This window comes from Coloeus monedula (genome assembly GCF_965178545.1).
Source record: "Coloeus monedula genome assembly, chromosome: Z".
Taxonomy (NCBI): Eukaryota; Metazoa; Chordata; class Aves; order Passeriformes; family Corvidae; genus Coloeus; species Coloeus monedula.
Window position 1 is genome coordinate 46,168,401 of NC_138822.1, and position 20,386 is coordinate 46,188,786.

The 20,386-nt window shown below is 38.6% G+C and overlaps 1 protein-coding gene across 1 annotated transcript in view; it reads right to left on the reverse strand.

The window, feature by feature from the left end:
- FANCC (FA complementation group C) overlaps positions 1–20,386 on the reverse strand; it is a 62,764-nt gene that overhangs the window by 28,484 nt on the left and 13,894 nt on the right. The window contains exon 4 of the mRNA XM_082300941.1: positions 543–662. Within this exon, the coding sequence (XP_082157067.1) occupies positions 543–662 (120 nt within the window). The remainder of the gene's footprint in view (positions 1–542; positions 663–20,386) is intronic.

Consider the following 20,386-nt stretch of genomic DNA (forward strand, 5'->3'; position numbering starts at 1 on the left):
TATGTTCATTTTAGCTCTGCCTCCCCAGGAGTTAAGGCAAAACTTTCAGAAGACCATTACTAACAATTTTTTCATGCTTTATCTAATTCAAGTCAATATACTATGAAATATTATTCCCACTATTTTTATATATCCTAAATATAAAAGTGACTTTACCTAACATTCAGGGTTCATTTTCCATTTTAAATGCAGTGGATACGGTAAAGAAAACATTCAGAAGTTACATTCTAATACATAAAACAATAATATAATTTTAACTTCAAGGGGAAAAAAAAAATAGGGTTTTTTTTTGTTATAGCACAACAGCAATGGGAATTTTGTTTTTATGAGCATCTATTACAGTGTAATCTAATAAAAAAAATTCTCATTTGTCCAGAGATCTCCCAATTCATTTTTTCCCTTAAAAGGTTGTAAAAGTAACTGAGGTAAGAAAAGATAAACAAAGTTCAGTTCATGTTCTTTATCACAATGACAGCTCCATGTATGTGCTTATAAACTGGTGATTTATTATTAACAAAATCTCAATTACAAAAAATACTTACATTTTTAACCAAGTGACAATAATAATCTGCTGACGTGTAGCCCAGAGCTGATACAAATGTACTAGTTTCAGCTTCGTTACTTTCCCACTTAGAAGAAGAAAGGAGATGGCACAGCAAACTCTGGGAAATCAAGAGAATGGCAATAAAGCACCAGGCTACAACAAGCTGTGTAAGGAGATATGACAGCTTTTGAACTCTGTCTGGGGTAAGGTCTTTTGATCGGCTGTGGCCATTTCACACCACTGACACAGAAGAGCAGACAGCTCCCACCAAGCATCAGGAAAATGCTGCAGCTGCTACAATCAAGTGTGGGTTCACACACACCACACGATTTCAGCAGTTGTCCAATAGCAATGGAGACCATTCACACCAAAATCATACAGACCTTTGCTATGTTTCAGTTGTCTGGGAGCCATTTCAATCATCTGTAGTCTTGATCAGTACCATGATCAAGAAAAGAAAGTGTGAAATTAGCATCTACTTTTCCATGTCACTCTTTCAAGATGTCCTGGGATTTAGGGTCTGGCCTCATAATGTAATTTGCTTAATTTCCTCATTATCTTGAGAAGATGATGATAAAACCTTATCTTGACATTTACTTTTCTACCAGTTTCATTACAAAATGCTTTACATCTCATTAAAACCTTTTAAGTACATCATACAATAACCTAAGCAATTCTTTGATGATAGATTCTTAGTCAGACTAATAGATTTGGCAGAGGTAGTTCTATGTTGGTTATCAAACAATCTGCTCTGTATTTCTTACAACTTTCATTTCTTCCTGTTCTCGATTGCTACATGCTGATATAACAACAGTTATATTCCCTTTCTAGGGTTCATTTCAGGGCTTTATGTATCATTGACACTTAAAGGATAAACTAGATTACACTTTGTATGTCACTAAGTATATAAAATTCTTTGTAGCAGAGGGTTAGGATTAGTATACACTGAAAAAGACCTTCATTTAAAAAATATATTATTAAAAGAAAGTTCAGATGAATGCTCTGTGACTTTCATGGGTTTAGACCGCTTCATTCTATGTATTCTTATTAATAAAAAGAGGAACCTCATGAAAGGTTTTGAGACCAAAAAAATAGAAATCTCATTAAGTCATTTCCTCCTTTCAGAAACTCAAGTATTTATACATGCTTTTGTTGAACATCCCTGAGCAACTGCTTCAGAAATCCTCGATTTAGATATATTCAATCTATGTGTTCCATGTTTGATTGATGTGAGAGAGAAGAATCAGCAGAAGTACACCAGAGGTCTAAGAAAATTCACTGTTATCAAAATAAGTTACAAGCATTTGGGATACCTTATTTATCATACTCCAGGATTCTTTTACTACCTTGAAGAGTTATGTTAAATGCCTAAATATCCTTTTCCTTCATTGTAAACCTTTTTTCCTAGATAGCCCTCAACAGGAGAAACTGCTGTTCTATTGCCGTTCAGTGAATTCCCTAAAACCAAAGAGGAGGGAAAATGCTGTTGCAAAACAGAGTTTCAAAGTAGTAACTTACATTCGATTTTTGCATTCTTAAGAAAAAGCAGAAAAGAGCAGATTTTCAAAATGTACAAGCCTCATAATATGTCAAAAGTGAAAGCTAAAATCTATTAAACTGTACAAGACAGTATTTTTATTGTCTTTTGCAACTATTACTAAAGTTAAATTTTCTTTTCAGAGCATTATCGAGGGTTCAGACAATTAGTTCCTACAAAATAGGACAGTTTGCCAAGTAGAATGAGACAAGGGACCAAACTGCAAGCTGAAAACAAAATAAAAGATGTGTTACAACAACAAACCTGGGATCCCACTTTTGTTAGAGGTAAGGAAGGGGCTTGAAAAGTACAAAATCTATTGGATTGCTTAGTGAAAGACTTACAAAAAGCTTGACCAGTGACAATAAACACAAAAATCTCTGAAAAGGATTTGACAGGTTGACATGGCAGGTAATGACAGCTAAATGAGGGAGTAGCTTAAAACCCCATATATTCACCTGTAACACTACCTAATGACCCTTTCTGTAACCAGAATTTTCCTAAAGATAAAAATAATCAAACACCTTTTGTGAAGAGTACTTTCAAAAGTACTTTCCCCCTACCCTTGTGTAACGGCCAGTGTTAACCAAGTGATAGAAGAAAAGAGAAGATAAAATTACTATACATCACCAGAGTCTGCATATGTCCTACAACAGTTTCCTGGACTGTTTTTTGGTTTGGTACTGTTTTATGGTTTTGTTTGTTTATTTACTTGTTTGGTGGTTTTTGTTGTTTCATTTTCAATTTACTAGCTCCATGCAAGGAATGTGTAGACTTTTTTCTCTTGAAATGTACAAAACCTCTGAACAGCCAGAAGGGGGCAAGGGAAACAAAGGCAAGGAGATACTGTAGTCAAGATGAAAGGAGCTATTAGGTATATATAAGTCAAATAGGTATTAAAGATGGAAAACATTTAAAATTTAGTTCTATGTCTTATGTATTCCATTTTACTGACACTGTTGCAGTGGAAAGTCTGAGACATCCCTACATGCAACAAACGTAAGAGATTTGTTAACGATAAGTTAAAGCATTTGTCTTTTTCAGTTTAAAAGCTTTCTTGCTCTTAAAAGCTTTTCCACTTAGAACATGAAAATATAAAAGAAACAAACCATTCCAAGAGACACTCTCTAATAAGAAAATCTGACTGAGAAAAAAAAAAAAAAATCAGGTAATTCTTTTTTCATATTTGTCCATCCTCTTTTGTCCTATATATCATTAACTTGATTATCAAAAAGACAGTGCAAACCAGGAATGGCTAATTTTTAACTAAATGGCAATGAAACAGTTGGGTTTGAAGTTCACAAAGTTTAAAATCCAGTCATTCTCAGATCTAAAGCATTATTTCACATCATACTGTAGAATTTGGTTAAAACTAGCTCAAAGACTGAGTGTAAAACAACATTCTCTTCCATTAAAGTTTCTTCATTCATTTTTGAAATTAACTCTTTCAGAAAGTACTACAGAGAAATCTAAAAGATTTCAGATTTTCTCACATATACAGCAAGCAATACAAATATTCAAACATAGTGATAGATTCCACTATTACATTATGAATCCCCCCAAAAGCACTTTGGAAAATCAAAAAACATGACATATTACACAGCCACAGTATGGGTTTCTGGGGTCAGAGAGATCAGTAATTTGATCCTGATGACTTTTAAGGAATCATTTCAAGATCAATACCTGCAAGGTATTCAAGTACATGATAAAAAAACTGTCGGTACTAAATGCACTCCTGTATTGATGATATCAGTCAGAGATCCTACACTACTCCAGCAAAATTAACAACTGTAGATCTACATAATCATCAGTTATTCCTGGCAGTGAATCAATTACCACTCACTGTCTAATCCACTAATACCACATTCTACAAGCCAGGAAAGTGGATCAATCTGCAGCAGAAATGCTGCATTCAAAAGGAAAAATAACAAGGTGTCTTTTATTTTTGCATTTCCAGAATCAAGGTGGCTGATTTGGGAGAATGAACACCAGTCAGGCATACTGTAATATCAGAAGTGACTTTTTTTTCTTGATTTCTCTCACCACTGAGTAAGTAAGAAGGAAACCACCTTGGTTCTAGTTGCAAGAGAAGAAATCCATCCCCATGGCCTAGGACTAAAGTTCTGTGACAAACTCCCATTCAACCTGAAACTGAATTAATGAATAATAAAGCCCTCACAATGACCAGCTTCTCTGAACAACCTTGCCAGTCGCTTTATTATATTGATGCAATTTATACTGAGTAATACTGCAGATAATTCAAAATCTACCACTGCAGAGAGATTTCTAATATCTTTGACAGGCAGATAATCCTACGAGCATTATCATAAAGACATAAACTCATTTCTTTATCAGTGTAAGCACATTGGTTCATATCTACAAGATCCTATAGTGGAGGCCTGATTTGACATTTACTCCTCTGACTTGCAGATTTATATATATAGAGGCTATCCCAAATTAATTCACTCAGGAAAATGGAAGGAATGAGAATAGACTTGAAACTAAAGATTTCTGAGAATACAAATGGAGAAAACAAGTGACTGTTTTGCTGGTTATCACCCCATGTATCTGTCAGTAAAGCTATCCTACAGTAAAGCTATCCTGCTTAACTAACCTGGTCTCCTTCTCTGACAAGGAGATACGCTTACTGGATGAGGAAAAGGCTGTGGATGTTGTATACCTGGATTTTTACATGGAATCATGTTCTGAGTGGGGAATCATCTGCAGAAGGGATCTGCAAGGATCATTGAGTCCATCTCCTGCCCCTGCACAGGACATCCTCAAGAATCACACCATATGCCTGAGAGCATTGCCCAAATGCTTCTTGAACTCTGTCAGGCTGGTGCTGTGACCACTTCCCTGGGGAGCCTGCTCCTGTGCCCAACCCCGCTCTGGGTGAAGAACATTTTTCTATTATCCAGCCTAAACCTCCCCCAACACAACTTCATGTCATGTCCTCGGGTCCTGTCACTGGTCATTAGAGAGAAGAGATCAGTGCCTGTCTCTCCTCTTCCCTTCATGAGAATGTTGAATACCCCAATGAGATCTTCCCTCAGTCTCCTTGCTGAAGACCCCAATGAGGTCTCCTGTCAGTCTCCTCTTTTCCAGGCTAAACAAACTGAGTGACATCTGCTACTCCTTGTATGGCTTCCTCTCTAGACCTTTTATCATCTTCATAACTTTACTTAAGTAAAGCCTTTGACACCATTTCCCACAGCACTCTTCTGGAGAAAATGGCTACTCAAGGCCTGAGTACACCCTTCGTGTGTAAAACTGGCTGGATGGCCATCCCAGAGAGTGGTGGTGAATGAAGTTACATCCAGTTGGTCTCCAGTCACTACTGGTGTTGCCCAGGGCTTAGTGTTGAGGTCATTCCTGTTTAACATCTTTACTGATGATGTGGATAAAGGGAACGAGTGCATGTCACAGCCCATTGGTATGGGGCGTGATGCTCATTATAGATCCTCATCAGGCTGAACAAGACACCAGACCAGTGTCAGGAAACTCCTGTTTTATTGTGCAGTTGTCTTAACTACAGCAACCAGCCCACTGCTTAGACTGAAAAGGTGCTGGCTAGCAAGCCCTTAAATACTTACAAGACATGCTGGCTAGCACACCAGTATTTGTGGCTCACAAACCACAACACCCTGACTCAAAGGTGGTGGTTGACAAGCCGTAACATACCTCCACTATCTTCACACTCCCACAACAAAGTTCAGTATGGAGTATGAGAATAGGATATGATTTGCTGAGGTAAAGCAAGGGAAGAAAACAAATTTTTATCTCCAGACCTTAGATCTCACAGTGGTCCTGTCATGTGGATGGTCCAGAGCTAGGATATCAAGACAAATAAAACAAAAGAGAAAGAGGAGAAAGAGAGAAAAAAGAAAGAAAGCCAGAGAAAAAATAGAGGGGACCTGATTCACTCCCTTTTATAGTATACCTGGTGCATGCCTTTTTATGTAAATTAGATTTGTCACACAGTTTTGTTCACTCATGTACAGCCAGCCCTTCTCCAAGAAGTGAGGTGGGGGTGGGGGACTGAGTCTCAAGGCAGAATAGGAACTTGGCTCAGAACAGCACTGCCCCAGCTCCACGGACCCTCTCCTCCAATTACACCTTTCCTGTAGCAATACTCAGAATGTCTGAGACAAAACATGCTCAGATCTGATCCTCTACAGTGCCCCCTCAGTCAGTCTGCAGATGAAACCAAGTTGGGTGGGAGAGATGATCTGCTGGAGGGTAGGAAGGCTCTGCAGAAAGATCTGGACAGGCTGATTCAATGGGCTGAGGCCAGTGGTATGAGGTGTGATATGGTGAAGTGCTGGGTCCAACCCTTGGATCACAACAACCCCAGGCAGCACTACAGGCTGGGGCAAGAGAGACTGGAAAGCTGCCCAGCCGAAAAAGGACCTGGGGGTGCTGGTCAACAGTGGCTGAACACAAGCCAGTGTGTGCACAGGTGGCCAAGAAGGCCAATGGCATCCTGGCCTGTATCAGCAATAGGGTGGCCAGCAGGAACAGGGCAGTGACAGTCCCCCTGTACTCAGCACTGGTGAAGCCACACCTTATATCCCAAGGCCAGTTCTGGGCCACTTACGACAAGAAGGACATTTGAAGTGCTGGAGTGAGTCCAGAGAAGGGCATCAGAGCTGGTGAAAAGTCTGGAGCACAGGTCCTGTGAGATGCAGCTGTGGGAGCGGGGGCTGTTTAGCCTGGAGAAAAGGAGGGGAGACCGTACTGTTCTCTACAACTGCCTTAAAGGCAGGGGCAGCCAGGTGGGGACTGGTCTCTTCTGTTACAGTCTCAGTAAGAAGTGACAGGACAAGAAGACATGGTCTCAAATTGCACCACAGGAGGTTTAGATTGGGTATTAGGAAAAATTTCTTGACAGGGTAGTCAGGCATTGGAATAGGCTGTTCTGTTAGTGGTGGCATCATCACTTCTGGAAGCGTTCAAAAGGCGTGTAGATGTGGCACTTGGGGACATGCTGAGGTGGCAACATGGCAGTGCTGTGTTAATATGGGACTTGGTGATCTTATAGGTCTTTTCCAACCTCTATGATTCTAAAGAGGACTAAGCAACACAGTTTTCACATAAGCTAAGCTAAATCTTTTGATACTCCTCTTTAAGTGATGAAGGCTGATTTCCACGTGCTACAAGAGATTTGTTGAGTTACTCCATAACTTTGTTACTCAGAGACAATCATGTCATGAGGCGTATGAATCTGTGAAAGCCTGGAAATTACTCTTCTGGAACAGAACTTGTCCCTCCACTTATTTAAGTAAACACAGCCCAAGACAGATACCAACTCATCTAGTGTCCACCAATCCAGCAAGGCAGGAGGCGCTTTAGTCTCTGATACTGTATTTACCAAGCAGGGGTACAAAAGCTCTTTTACCCCTTTTCTTTCTGAAATAGCCAATATTTTCCTGCACAAGTGAATAGGGAAAAATATAGAACCTTGAATTAAAGGCTCAATTACTTCTGAAATTAGACATCAACACATAAACAGAACTTGATTTTTATTACAGGATGGCAAGTTTTATGCCAGTAACTCTATTTGTGTAGCAACTGTCCTGGAATTTATGACACAGTTTCAAAGACATTCCAGGGGAGCCAGATAAACCAATTTATTTCTGGAAACTTCTCAACACACTCTTTCCAAAATATTTATGGTTCTGAATGTCCTCAGAAGCAGATGTGAAAATCAACAGCTCCAAAGTATTTTGAACAGCTGAGATGGATGGTTTCACTGGGATAAGCCATTCAAACCTGACACTGATTAAGACTTCCCAATGATGCTACTGAACTCTTTTTTGCCATCTTGGATGAGTCTATCGAAGCAACAGAAGAGTAGGATGGAACTGATTAATCTATCATTTATTCTAAAGAATACTTCTCTTAAGTATATTCTCCTTGAAAACAAAGAGTGCAGTGAGTTTTTGAGAAGAGACCATTAACGACACTTTGTTGAAAATTATGATCTGTGTGAATCTGTTGGAGTAAGTACAGCACAGATACCCAAGGGAAAATTTCTGAAATCTGGTCTAGTAACAGGTTTATTTCTGACCTTTCTATCTGCTTCAAGAGGAACCAGATTTCCTCAGATCTGCTAAAAAAAAAGCAGGTATAATATGAAAAACTACATCTTATTCAGAGGAAGCTTTAGAAGTAAGTGCTATTTCTTATTCACATTTAACCAGATTTTGGAGAGAATTTCTTGTATGTCAATGATTTCAATAGTCTGTGCAGCAATGTTGTTCTTAGGTGTTTCCTCTACAGCCAGATGGCCCATTGCTTTCAACACAAGTCTAGAAGACAAGAAGTCAAATCTATTTCCAATCTGGCTAAAAAAGTACTTAGAAACTGTATAATTGATTTCAACATTAAAGATAAATCAGACAATATTTCCAGTCATTATTAAAAAAAAATTAAAATACTATATAATAGGTTTTTTCCAAAAGTACCACATAATAGGATTCTAACGGGCCACATTACTTCCTAAATAATTTAAACAAAGTCCTCAGTAAATAAGATATACACATTGTTCTAATTTATTTAAATATAAGTTAACTTGTTTGTTTGCTAGCTTTCAGCAGCTCAGACCAAACCAAACTCCTGTAAATATTTTTTAGCAACATTTTCTTAGAAGTCCTGCCCAAAGGTCTATGAGTTTTATTGTGTCCCATATCCTCTAGATTAAATGACTAACAATAAAACACAAACAGGTTTGGTATTTTTAAAACCTTCTTACTATGAAATAAGCAGCCAGTTCTGAAGAATCATAGTGGCTAAGTCTGTAAATGACAAAGCAGCATGTTCATTTAGAGACCATTCCACCAACTGTTTATGAAATCCATTCTGTGAGTGGGATGCTGACATAACACAATTCGTATTATTTCCACACACTTATCCATTCACAACAAAGTCTGTGACTTTTCATTTTCCTTCTAAGACCTCTTGCTCACTTGCTCCATGGCTCCAGTAAGAGACAGAAAAATAGGTTTCTGCAGACCAAAATCAAAATGTAAAAGAATATAAGGTATCAAACATCATAGAGATTTAAATATAATCCAGCTTTCAAAGCACTGTTTTACTCAAAAAAATTCTGTTTTCTCAACAGTTTATAAAATTCTCAGTGTATCAATTAGAGGAAATTACATGGCATATATTTGTGAACAACAACTATCAGTATGTAAGAACATATTTTATACACTAAAAAATAGTAAAAAATTGTTAAAATATCCTTAAATATACCATCGATAATGTAACCAAAATGTGCAATTTCTCCTTTAAAACTGGTAAAAGCACATTTCAGACAGACAAAATGTTAAATTACGTACATACATACATACATTTCAATGATTAGCTAGTCAACATAACCTGTTTACTTTACCAAACTGAGTCTATTCCAGTAACCACTCAGAGCTTCTGCAAAAAAGAAATCACTTCAGTTTCAATTAACATTAAGAAAGCTTGAAATATTCTTAAGTAATTTAGTTAATTAAGGCCAAAGTCCCTAAGTATAGGGCTAGGAGGGGTTTCCTTCCTATATTTCTTTCTGACATTTACTGTCAGGAAGTTTTCTTATTTCAGCACAGTTTATGGATACATGCATCTACGGGATGGTTTTCATTAGCTAAATTCTATACCAGCACACTAAATAAAACTGCTGGCCACAAGTACATGTTCTGGATTTACTGAAGCTTCTCATTTTAGTCCTTCTTCACTTGGAAGGAACGTCTGACATATGCCTACATCTAAATCTCCATTGATAACCATGACAGACTAGTTGATCATAAACAAATTATTCTGCTAAACACTCCTACAGAGACAAGGATCATGCCATTTAAGCATGTGATCAAGTTACAGAAAATCTGCAGATAAATGACTAGACTGAATTAATTTTGCTTTTGGGTTAAAAACAAAAACCCCAGGAATAATACTATTCTTTCAGAAAATTAATACACAGACTTCATTGCTTTTCACATATTCCCAGACACAAAAACACAGATTCTGTGAAGTTCTCCACACTATATCTGATGTAATAGAGCCCTTAACCCTGTTCTGTCCCTGAAGAATGTAAGCAGGCTCATTTTCAGTCAGTGTTTGCAGTAAAGCTGCTTTAAATGCTCTTACATTAGGCCAATTTCCTTAACTTAATGTTTTAACAATCGTAACTACAATTTGCTGTTTAAAAATAGTAAAAAAGTATGGCAAAAATACCTTACAGGACCATGAAAACCTACTAGAAAAACTTAACTGAAAAAAAGTCAAAAATCCATTGAGACAAATATGCTTTTTCCTTAAAGTATGCTACGAACTGTATTACTGTTGCTCATATATGTAGCTTAGTAAAAAGACTAGGCTCATATTCTACCTCTGTTTCCTAAAATGGATGATAAATGTTACATGATCCTAATTTCCAAATGAAATGTGGAAAAGAAAATTATGGGGAGGGGAAGGGAAGGCTGCATTGTTGTTCCCTCACCAATTCAAGCTCAGTTACATTCTGTGACACCGCTACAGTAAAAACATGTTGCACTACTACTGTGGCTAAGGCCATGCATCTTTTTAATGGATGAGTTCCAAAGCCTAAGCTCCATCTGCAAGTCACTAACAAAACCCTCAGAAATCATAAGAAAGAAGCTAAAGAACTGTCGGGCTGGCAAGCTTTGAGTCTGCTCTTGGCCTCAGACAGGAAAAGCAGTTTCAAATCTCCTTCCCTTTTCGCTCTCCTTTCTCTTTAAGAAACACCCACCTAGAAAGTGCTATTACTCTTCTTCTTAAAAGAGGGGAGACTTTTGATGCTGAAATAAAACACACATTTACACTAACTTACAAAAGGAAATTCAATAGCTCTACTGGAGTCAACCATAAATCTTTTTTTCTTTTTTTTTAAAGCTCTCTGGTTTAACCAGCCAGAGATTTAGAATTAATTTCCTTCTTCCCTCCACAATTTTCAAAAGCCAAAATACAAGCTTCCCACTGAAGAATTCCTTAAATCCACACAAAAATGATGTGGCAAAGAGGGATGAATTAATTAGAAAGAGTGGATGGACTGTAAAATTGTTTCACTTTTAATCTGTGAGTTCCATAATTTCTAGAAAAATTATAATCTCAAATTTATGCTTTTTTCAATGAATATATGTACCCAGTGTCTGATTTTTATATTTCCAATAGGTACCCACTGCAAATACTATACCTAATTTACAATGATATTCAGGAAAAATTAATCACTTTGGGTTTGGATTTACTACATATCATGCCATTAAAAGTTTAAGGGGACAAAAATGTCCACTGAACTTCTTAGCAAAAAAACCACAAAATACACCTATAATGGTGATACAACAACTGCTGGTCACAGTTATGCTAGATTGAGCAAAAGTATCTAATGCCAGTAGAATTTCTTCAAATAGAGACTTTTTTTAATGTCTCAGCAACAAATCATTATTCTTTACTAGAGCCACCTGGCACAACTAAAGTGCTCTGAGAAATGTCAGTTGGCTAGCAAATTGTGACACTTGCTGTTAAAGCTCAAGCAGCCTTGCAGGGAAGTAGAATTCTTGGTTTCTCATTTTGCTCTTCGACATACTTAGCTTCTGTTTATTTTGGCCCAGAAGCCAAGAAATCCTCTATAATCATGTTAGCTTGGCATTGTTAAAGAACTATATTTGAATAAGAGAGGTCTATTTTCTCCCAGCCCATTCATAATATCGTTCTATTTTCAACCAGAAGACTATGGTAATGCTTGCAAATTTGAAAACATTGCAAATCCACTTACATCCTACCAAGGTAACTATCTACAGGTGACCAGAGAAGGTCCAAATCAGCTTAAAATGCTGATTCTCAAAAGAGCTAGTGAGAAGACTAACTAAGTATTTAGATGTATAATCTTCAAAATGTTAGAAATTACCAAGCACTCCCTCTGGCTGACTTTACAAAAACTGAAAGAGCAACAGCAGTGAACTCAGTAAAACTTCAAGACGACAAGGATTAGAAATCATTTATGTGCTGTATGTGAAAAGCCATCTTTATTCTAAAATGTTTTCTCACTATGTTAAAACGCTCCAGCCCCTGTCCTTCTTGTACAAATAGGTTTAACATCTTTTATCACCCTCCCATCCTTTGTGAACTAAATTGTTTTACAACATATTCTACTAGAAATCTTGAATATGTACTATCACTGTATCAATTACTCATCTTTGATTCATCAGTCAATTCCCATTTTCACTGCAATATTCCCCCTCACCCAGAAGCCACCCGCTCTAACCACACCTAAGAATTTTGGGGTCTTTAACCTTTAACAGAACTGTACATTAACAAGTTTAAGAGGCAGATGTGTCAAATTTTTAGCAAACACTGCTATGAGACATGGGTTTCCTAACGTGTGTACACCTTAGGAAGTGCACACTTCAAAAGGATAAAGTCCTTGTTACCTGGAACACAAACTAGTGGCACATAGGACAGAGAAAAGTGCCTGCTCTTTACTCCCTTGGGACTCATTGCAGAGCAAGCTGACTTGATTCTTAAAACTGAATTTTAACAATTATTTTAAAAGTTGAAAAGTCCCTTATTGCAATAGGAGTTCAATAAGGGATTGGGTTTTAATTAATTGCATCAGATCTTAAACACATGCCTATATTTCATTTGAGTCTTTTGTCCTCTGTTTTGATTCAAAAGAAAATTGACTTTGAACTATCAGTTACCCAGTGACACTTGAGACATTTCTTTCAAGCTCATTTACATACTTGATTCCACATATGCCTAATTACAATGTAAAAACTCATCTATCAAAATACATCCTTTCATGCACATGCACTTATAAAACAGAAGAAATCATCTGTCCTCAACTGCAGCTGATTTACATACTCAAAAAAAGGCCTGTAAATGCTGCGTAACTATTTCCATGACACCCAAGTTTAGCTGCTTAAATCTATTCCGTGAAACTCAAAATTCCAGATGAGTATATGTCAAACATCAAGGAGGTGAAATCAGCTTCCAAAGGAGTAAACTGGCCACAAGGTGAAAAAACACCAGTAATTTCCCCTTCATTCTGGCTGGAGAAAAAGTACTCTGCTAATGGCTAGAGAGACAATAAAGCTTTTTACAGAAACAGCAAAACCACACTGGGCATTGAAGGAAAAAATTGGGAGAACGAAAACAAGATGAAAAGCTTTTAAATTAAACATAATACAGCATTTAACATAATGGCAGAGGTTATTTCTTGCTGCAAAAACCACCAAAACATTCAGGTTTTAAAGTAATACGTATTTTAATAACAAAAGCCCCAACAGAGCACAACAAACATTTTAAAGAGCCCATAGATAGTACATTATATACTATTTACTTCAAGCAGAACTGATTTGGTAGGTAACAGCTGACAGAAGCAAGCAGCCAAAAGGAGGGGTGAAGGGAAGCTGTATTTTTCAAAATTAAAAACCCTTAATGGTCTGTGGAATGCTGTTTACTTCAGCTCTGTTTTACAACCACTGGTGCATGGAGAGGGGATTGACTGAAATGTTTGCAGCCTGTGGCCACCCACATTATGGGAAGCACTATGATTAAAGAGAATGCTACGTTGTTGTATCTGCCAGCAGTCTGTTCCATGCTGTAATTATTATACTTGCCGTCTTCTTATAATCTATTGCATCTGTTGCGGCAAGACCCCAGTGTAAGCACTGTCCAACAAGAAAACCATTGAACTTGAATAGCAAGTTATTTTTAATGTGTACAAATGGTCTGAAGACTGGATACTTTAAATACTTCTCTTTTAAGTTTATGACAACATTTTGCCTTGTAGGATAGCCAGTCACATCTACCACTGAAATACTCACTTTGACCTAACTACCAAAAGATATAGACTGACACACCACCCATTCATCCCACATCTTTATAATGAGCTAAGTTGTTGCATTAGATCTTTAAAGCACAAGAACTGTGTGAATTCTAGATTAGACATGTCTCTAGAGAGTACTAAAATATCAGAATTCCATCTGCCACTTTGTTATTATATACACTGAACATTTCTGATGATCCTATAACTTCTCCCTTTCTCTTTAAGAATATTTAATATTTAATAGCAATAACAACCTTGAAAACAATAAAATAAGCCCTAAACACCAAAGCAAGTACCAGTTCTCTTAGCAGAAATTTTATTTTGAATTCTGATCTCTGCAATAAGTCGTAAAGGAGTTCAAAACTTATACTACATGCATTCTCTTGATTTTGTTCGGTGCTTCATCACATTAAATTAAGCAGTACAACACCATTGTTGGAAGCACAACACACAAGTGTTATTGCACTCTTCTCTAACAAATTTATGAGGCAGCCTGTGCCATTTCAACAATTTTGCCAGGAGCTGGCTGCAGATGCTCCTGTGAAAAGCACAGATTGTCTACTGGCTGTAACTATGAGGTATTACACTAACCAGTGTGCCACCACCTAGTAAAAGAGGGAAGAAGGATATATCACAAGCAAGGCAGAATGAAAACAATCAAGGACTGAGTAAATGCCCATTCATCTCCAGCCACTCCAGACCACTTTGAGGAAGTATCTTTAGACCCTTTTAGATATAAGCCGTGGATGGAAGGCAAGGGTGAATTACATATATAGTGACTGGGGAAAGCTGCCACAAAGACTCCTGAAGGAGCAGGGAAAAACACAGAAAAAAATTAATAGGAAAAGTATAAACAAGATACGTATGTTAATCACCATCAGATGTCTTTCATCTGAAGGAACACACTACGATCTTTGCAGTGATCAAAGGTCCTGAGGATTATTTGCACAGGTTAGAGAAGGAATGACAATGCTTTTCCAAACATACCAAAAAAGCCATAAGATCTGTAAAGCCACAAGAGTGAGTCGCAGAAAGTGATTAAGTAACTATGAACTACTTTGGCCTCCAGGAGACTTAACATTTTCCATTTGTCTCTTGGATGCATGCCTCCTGGAACACAGACATTCCTCTTCCCACAACTGCTAGGGAAAACTAGATACCCTGCTCCATGCCTCCCCATCCCTCCTGACATTCCCTTCTGATTATTTTTTGTTTTATCAGTGATACTATCACAAAGGTAAGAAATAGTCCAAACCAACTAGTTATTTTTCTTTGTACAAATACTACTAAAATTGTTTTCCCTCTAGAGAGGGAAAATGACACCAAAAAGGTTTTTGTATTTGTATAAAAACCATGCTAAAACTATGCTCTATGACACTGATTCTTTCTCCTTTAACTTTCTCAGTAATAAATAGCAGGTGAAGTATGTTCATAATTTTAACTCAGATATCTCTGTTCAGCTCTTAATCTTCTTTCAAAGCTGTCTAGATAAGAAGGAAAAAATATGTTTCTTAGTATGTCCTCTAGCAACTCATAAGCCTTTTAATAGACACATTACCCATATATGTCATTAAAGTAGTATTCTTATCTCATAGAGACACCCTTTATTATAAATCCAACATTATTTTAGTACTTCTTGCATAAGATGGTCTTGGGGCCCATTTCCCCTGTGGAATGACAATTCACAAGTGATTTAGACTCTTCCTAACTTAAAAAAGCAAACTAAAGAACAGACATTGAGGTTCACTATAATTTGTGCACTACATATTTTCTTCACGTTACCTTAAATTCCTGTTTCCTTGAAAACTGTGAACGTGAAGATTTTCTTCTAGAAAGAATTAATTATCAAAATAATACGTTTTAAGAAAAGCTCTTTACATTATGTTTGAATTACTTCTAACATATGTCCTTTCCTAACATTTTCTAATGTTTTCCTAACCATCTGACAAAGTGTACATACAAATAAAAATAGTAGGTAATGAGTTTGAAAGATGGAAAGTATATTGGCCCCAAAATCAAATCAACATTCTTCACCTGAGAATATTGTAATTCCAATTCTGTGTACAACCTACACAGAATCATGGAATGGTTTGGATTGGAAGGGGATCTTGAAGATCATCCCATTCCAACCCACTCACCATGGGCAGGGACGCTTTCAAGGCATTTAGTCCTTGCCTGAGCTACGCTGCAGCCGTGCCTGTGACTGGTCATGCACCTTGCTGCCCTGCAGCCTGACCCCTGGCCATGATATCACAGCTAAACTTTGGGCCTGCCTCGTCACTGTGGGCCTGGTGTGGCAGTCACTGGACTCATGGCTGACCCTGGTGATTGTCACTGGACTTGCTCTGCTCTCCTTGTGCACCTGTGCCATTTCTGTGTCAAGGCACAGCTGGCACCTGCCTTGTCCTCACCTGCAGATCCCGGCGCTCACCCTCCCCTGTGGAGCAGCCTATGCTCACACCAACCGTAGCAGTGTCACTCAGCTACTCTCAACTGCCCCTGAAATATAATGGTCTCAATACTCAATTTCACCAGGTGTCACTAATAAGTCTTTTCAATTAGCCTCTCTATTGAACGCTCTCAGATCTTGTCGGAGACAGAATCACGGACCCAGACCGGCAGGGAATCTGAATCGTTTATTCAAAGGAGTGAGTTGGTTTTATACACTTTTCCAAGGCACAGTATTTCCTTATAGGGTGTGACCTATCCCATGTTGCCACATCAGCAACCCACTTTCTCAGTGTCCTCCTATGGGATGATCACTCGCTGTTCACCCGTCCGTCAGCTCCTCTCCGTAGGGCTCTGCCCTGTGACACCTCCTGCCCCCAGGGTCCGGAGGAGACAAACCTCTGTGTGCCACCATGTGCTCCTTTGTGCTGCCATCTGCCTCTGCAGGCAGGTTTTACAGCTCACAACCCAATTCTACCTTATAATTCCCCATAGATCTTACATTAATTAAGAGCTGATCTACATTTTGCCTCACTGAATTTTTTCCAAATGCTTACTGAATATTCCAGCCAACAGCATTCTGTTCAGGGTCTGAATTTACCTTTGCAAATATGATACCTAAGAGGTGAGAAGTTTCTCATTTCTGAATTTATTCTCAGACCTTTTGGCCACAACTCGTTTATTATCATTTAAGCTGAAGCTCGATTGTCACCAAAAAAAAAAAAAAAACCCACAAGCATTTTACTGCATGAACTGAGGTCAGTGGAAGACTAGGATTTCTTACTCTTGCTTTTGTTAGGCCCATGGCACAAACAGCAGCATTTTCCTGTTTTAACTGACATGCCTGCAGTGATACCATCTCTGGAGGTTTTTTTTGCAGACATGGTCACAAAAACTGAGACCACTTTTTCATAAATTATTTATTCCATTCTGTTTTGAAAACCTTTCAAGATCTGGAAAGATTGCTTCTTGAACAGTTTTGCACAAGAGTACACTTTACATAAGGACGGTTCAGGCCACTTGATGAAGCATATTCAGGAGACTTTTTATACAGTCCATCCACGTGCATGGTATTCTTAGTACAATCTGTCTTGTTTATTCTTCTCCACAGGTGTGTTACACCTGTGCAAAGCCATTTTTTCTTGTTTCACTTAGCTCAGGAATTCTGCTTCTTTCAAAAATGACTTGGAGCTTCCGATGATCTTATTGTTGGATTTGGGTATTATTGTTTTCTTCCAGAATCACAGAACTTCTTGATTTTTAGAAAATATGTTCCTGCCATCTGGTGACAAAAAGCAACTGCTGTACCCAGCCCAAATGACAACCAGGTCAACAAACACAGCTTTCCCTATGGAGAGGGCTGAACTTGTTTTCTAAAAACAAGCCTGATGTTATGGAAAGTTTAATATCTGGCACCAGCCAGAAACATCTCTCTTTTTGTGTTATTATCACATATTTTCTTTTTATATATTTAAATGAGTAATCTTTCATGGGTGTCGGGTTGGCTTTGTGTATGGCCAAAAAATACACCAGTTATTCTTTAGAACAGATGGCCTTCAGGAAAGAATCACAGAATATTTGGGTCTTTTCAGCTTTGTTCAGCACTGTGAGTACTACTCTGCTGAACTGGTAGGTATTTTTTGTTTTGGTTTTTTTTTGTCCACAGCTTTTGGCAAAAGTTATTCAGTTCCACCAAGTATTTTTAGATCTGCATGCCCTTTCAGCTCACCTTTTTTTTCCTCCCCCTCTGTCAGATTTTCTTTGATAAGGGCCCTGACAAAATGAGTACTCCATTTCCCCATGCTTTAGATTTGACCGGCACAACTTTTTTTGCTTTCTTTCAGCTCTAGTTCTCCACTTGGTGCTTGATGAATACAACAAATCACAACTTTGGTCTACACCTCCTAACATGTATCTCACCACTTGTTCCAAATTCTGATTACACCACAATCTCTCAGCTGTGAGTCAGCCTTTAAGTTTGTAAGACTGGGGGTTTTTTCAGTCCTTTTTGGTTCACAGATTTTACTACTTTCAGTTTCCTTATGCAGTCTCAGACACATCTAATTTTTATGTTTTACTTTACACAATACATGAACGTATAGCTTTTGCATACATGTCTGAAATAACAGTTGACTCAGACATTAAAACTGGCATTTCCCACCCTCTCCATAAGATACAAGCCTATGTGGGATTAAAAATTGGATTAAAATTTTCACGAATGTTAAGAACACTAATAATTGCATAGCATAACAATAAAATTTCTAAAAATACATTGTTCCAGTGCTTCAATGCTTTAACCAATCATAAATTACAGGAATAATCTAAAAAACCTCCAAACATAAACAAAGCAGTATGACAAAAGGGATCACTATTCTGTAATTATCCAGAATCTGTTGTGTGCTCACAAAAGCCTCCAGAACAGGCAACCATTAGCAGCAGGAAATATGGGACTGTTCTTGTCTCCATTTTTATGAGACATATTTATTTAATGATTGCTCTTAGTTTTAACTAAGAAGGAAGAACTTTTGTAACACAGAATAGCTGAAGATAAAGCATAATGTACAACAGCTAATTCCCAGTTTTTATTTTCACCAGCTCCAGAGAATGGTCTGTCCATGCTAACTCTGTAAGAACATCCTCTTATACACATTGATTTTGTTGCAGAAGTCATGCTTAAAGTTGGTCCTTCCTTAGAGGGTGCACTCATTTTTATTTGTCATTCTCATGAGATCTCATCACACCTGAAGGACGAGAGGCCATCCAGAGGAACCTGGACAAGCTCAAGAACTGGGCCCGTGGGAATCTCATGCAACTGAACCAAGTGCAAGGTGCTGCACCTGGATCGAGGCAGCCCCCAGTACCAGCACAGGCTGGGGGATGAACAGATGGAGAGCAGCCCTGGGGAGAAGGACTTGGGGTTGCTGGTGGGTGAGAGGCTGGACATGACCCAGCCATGGGCACTCACAGCCCAGAAATCCGGTTGTTTCCTGGGCTGCATCCAAAGCAGTGTGGGCAGCAGGGCAAGGGAGGGGATTCTGCCCCGCCCTGGTGAGACCCCACCTGGAACACTGCATCCAGCTCTGGGGTCCCCTGCACGGGAAGGACATGGACCTGTTGGAGTGTGTACAGAGGAGGCCACCAAGATGATTAGAGGGATGGAGCACCTCTCATATGAGGCTGAGAGAATTGGGATGAGACTGAGGAAGAGAAGGCTTTGGGGTGACATAATTGTAGCCTTCCAGTACCTGAAGGGAGCCAACAAGAAAGATGGAGAGAGACTTTTCATGAGACCACGTAGCGACAGGACAAGGGGGAATGGATATAAACTAAAACAAAGTAGACTTACATTTGATATTAGGAAGAAATGCTTTACTGTGAGGGTAGTAAAGCACTGGCACAGGTTTACCAGAGAAGCTGTGGATGTTCCATCCACAAGCTTTCAAGGCCAGGCTGGATGGAGCTCTGAGCAACCTGGTATAGTGGGACCTTTCCAGCCCTGGCCATTCTACAGTAACTTTAACAAATAAAAGGCAACACACCACACCTGCCTTTTTATCAAAACACATCCAGGTGTGTTTTGATAAAAAGTGACATCCCTGTGTCACGGGTGTGAGTGGCAGCTTCCCTGCGCGGGCAGCGATGTGTGAGGGACACACCGGCGAGCACCCAGAGCGGAGATCGCCATCTCCTGGCTCCGAGCGGCGCCGGCTCTCACAGCTGACCGCGCTGGTGCTCGTGCACTGGGAGAGGCTAGCTGCTGACAAGAGAACAGACACAAAATAAGGTGTAATTTGTTGAACCCGACATCGCGGGGAAAATCTCGTGCCTACGGAAAATAAACTCGTGAAAGCAGCAGCGGTAAAAAAACGTGACAGAATGAATTAAAACATGGGAGCAGGAAACCAAGTAATACAATGAGAGACATATGAAAAACATTCAGAATAGATAAAATACAAAGCATGACCATAGATAAATGAGTTATTATGAAACCATAAGGAAAGACAAAGAAGGGGAA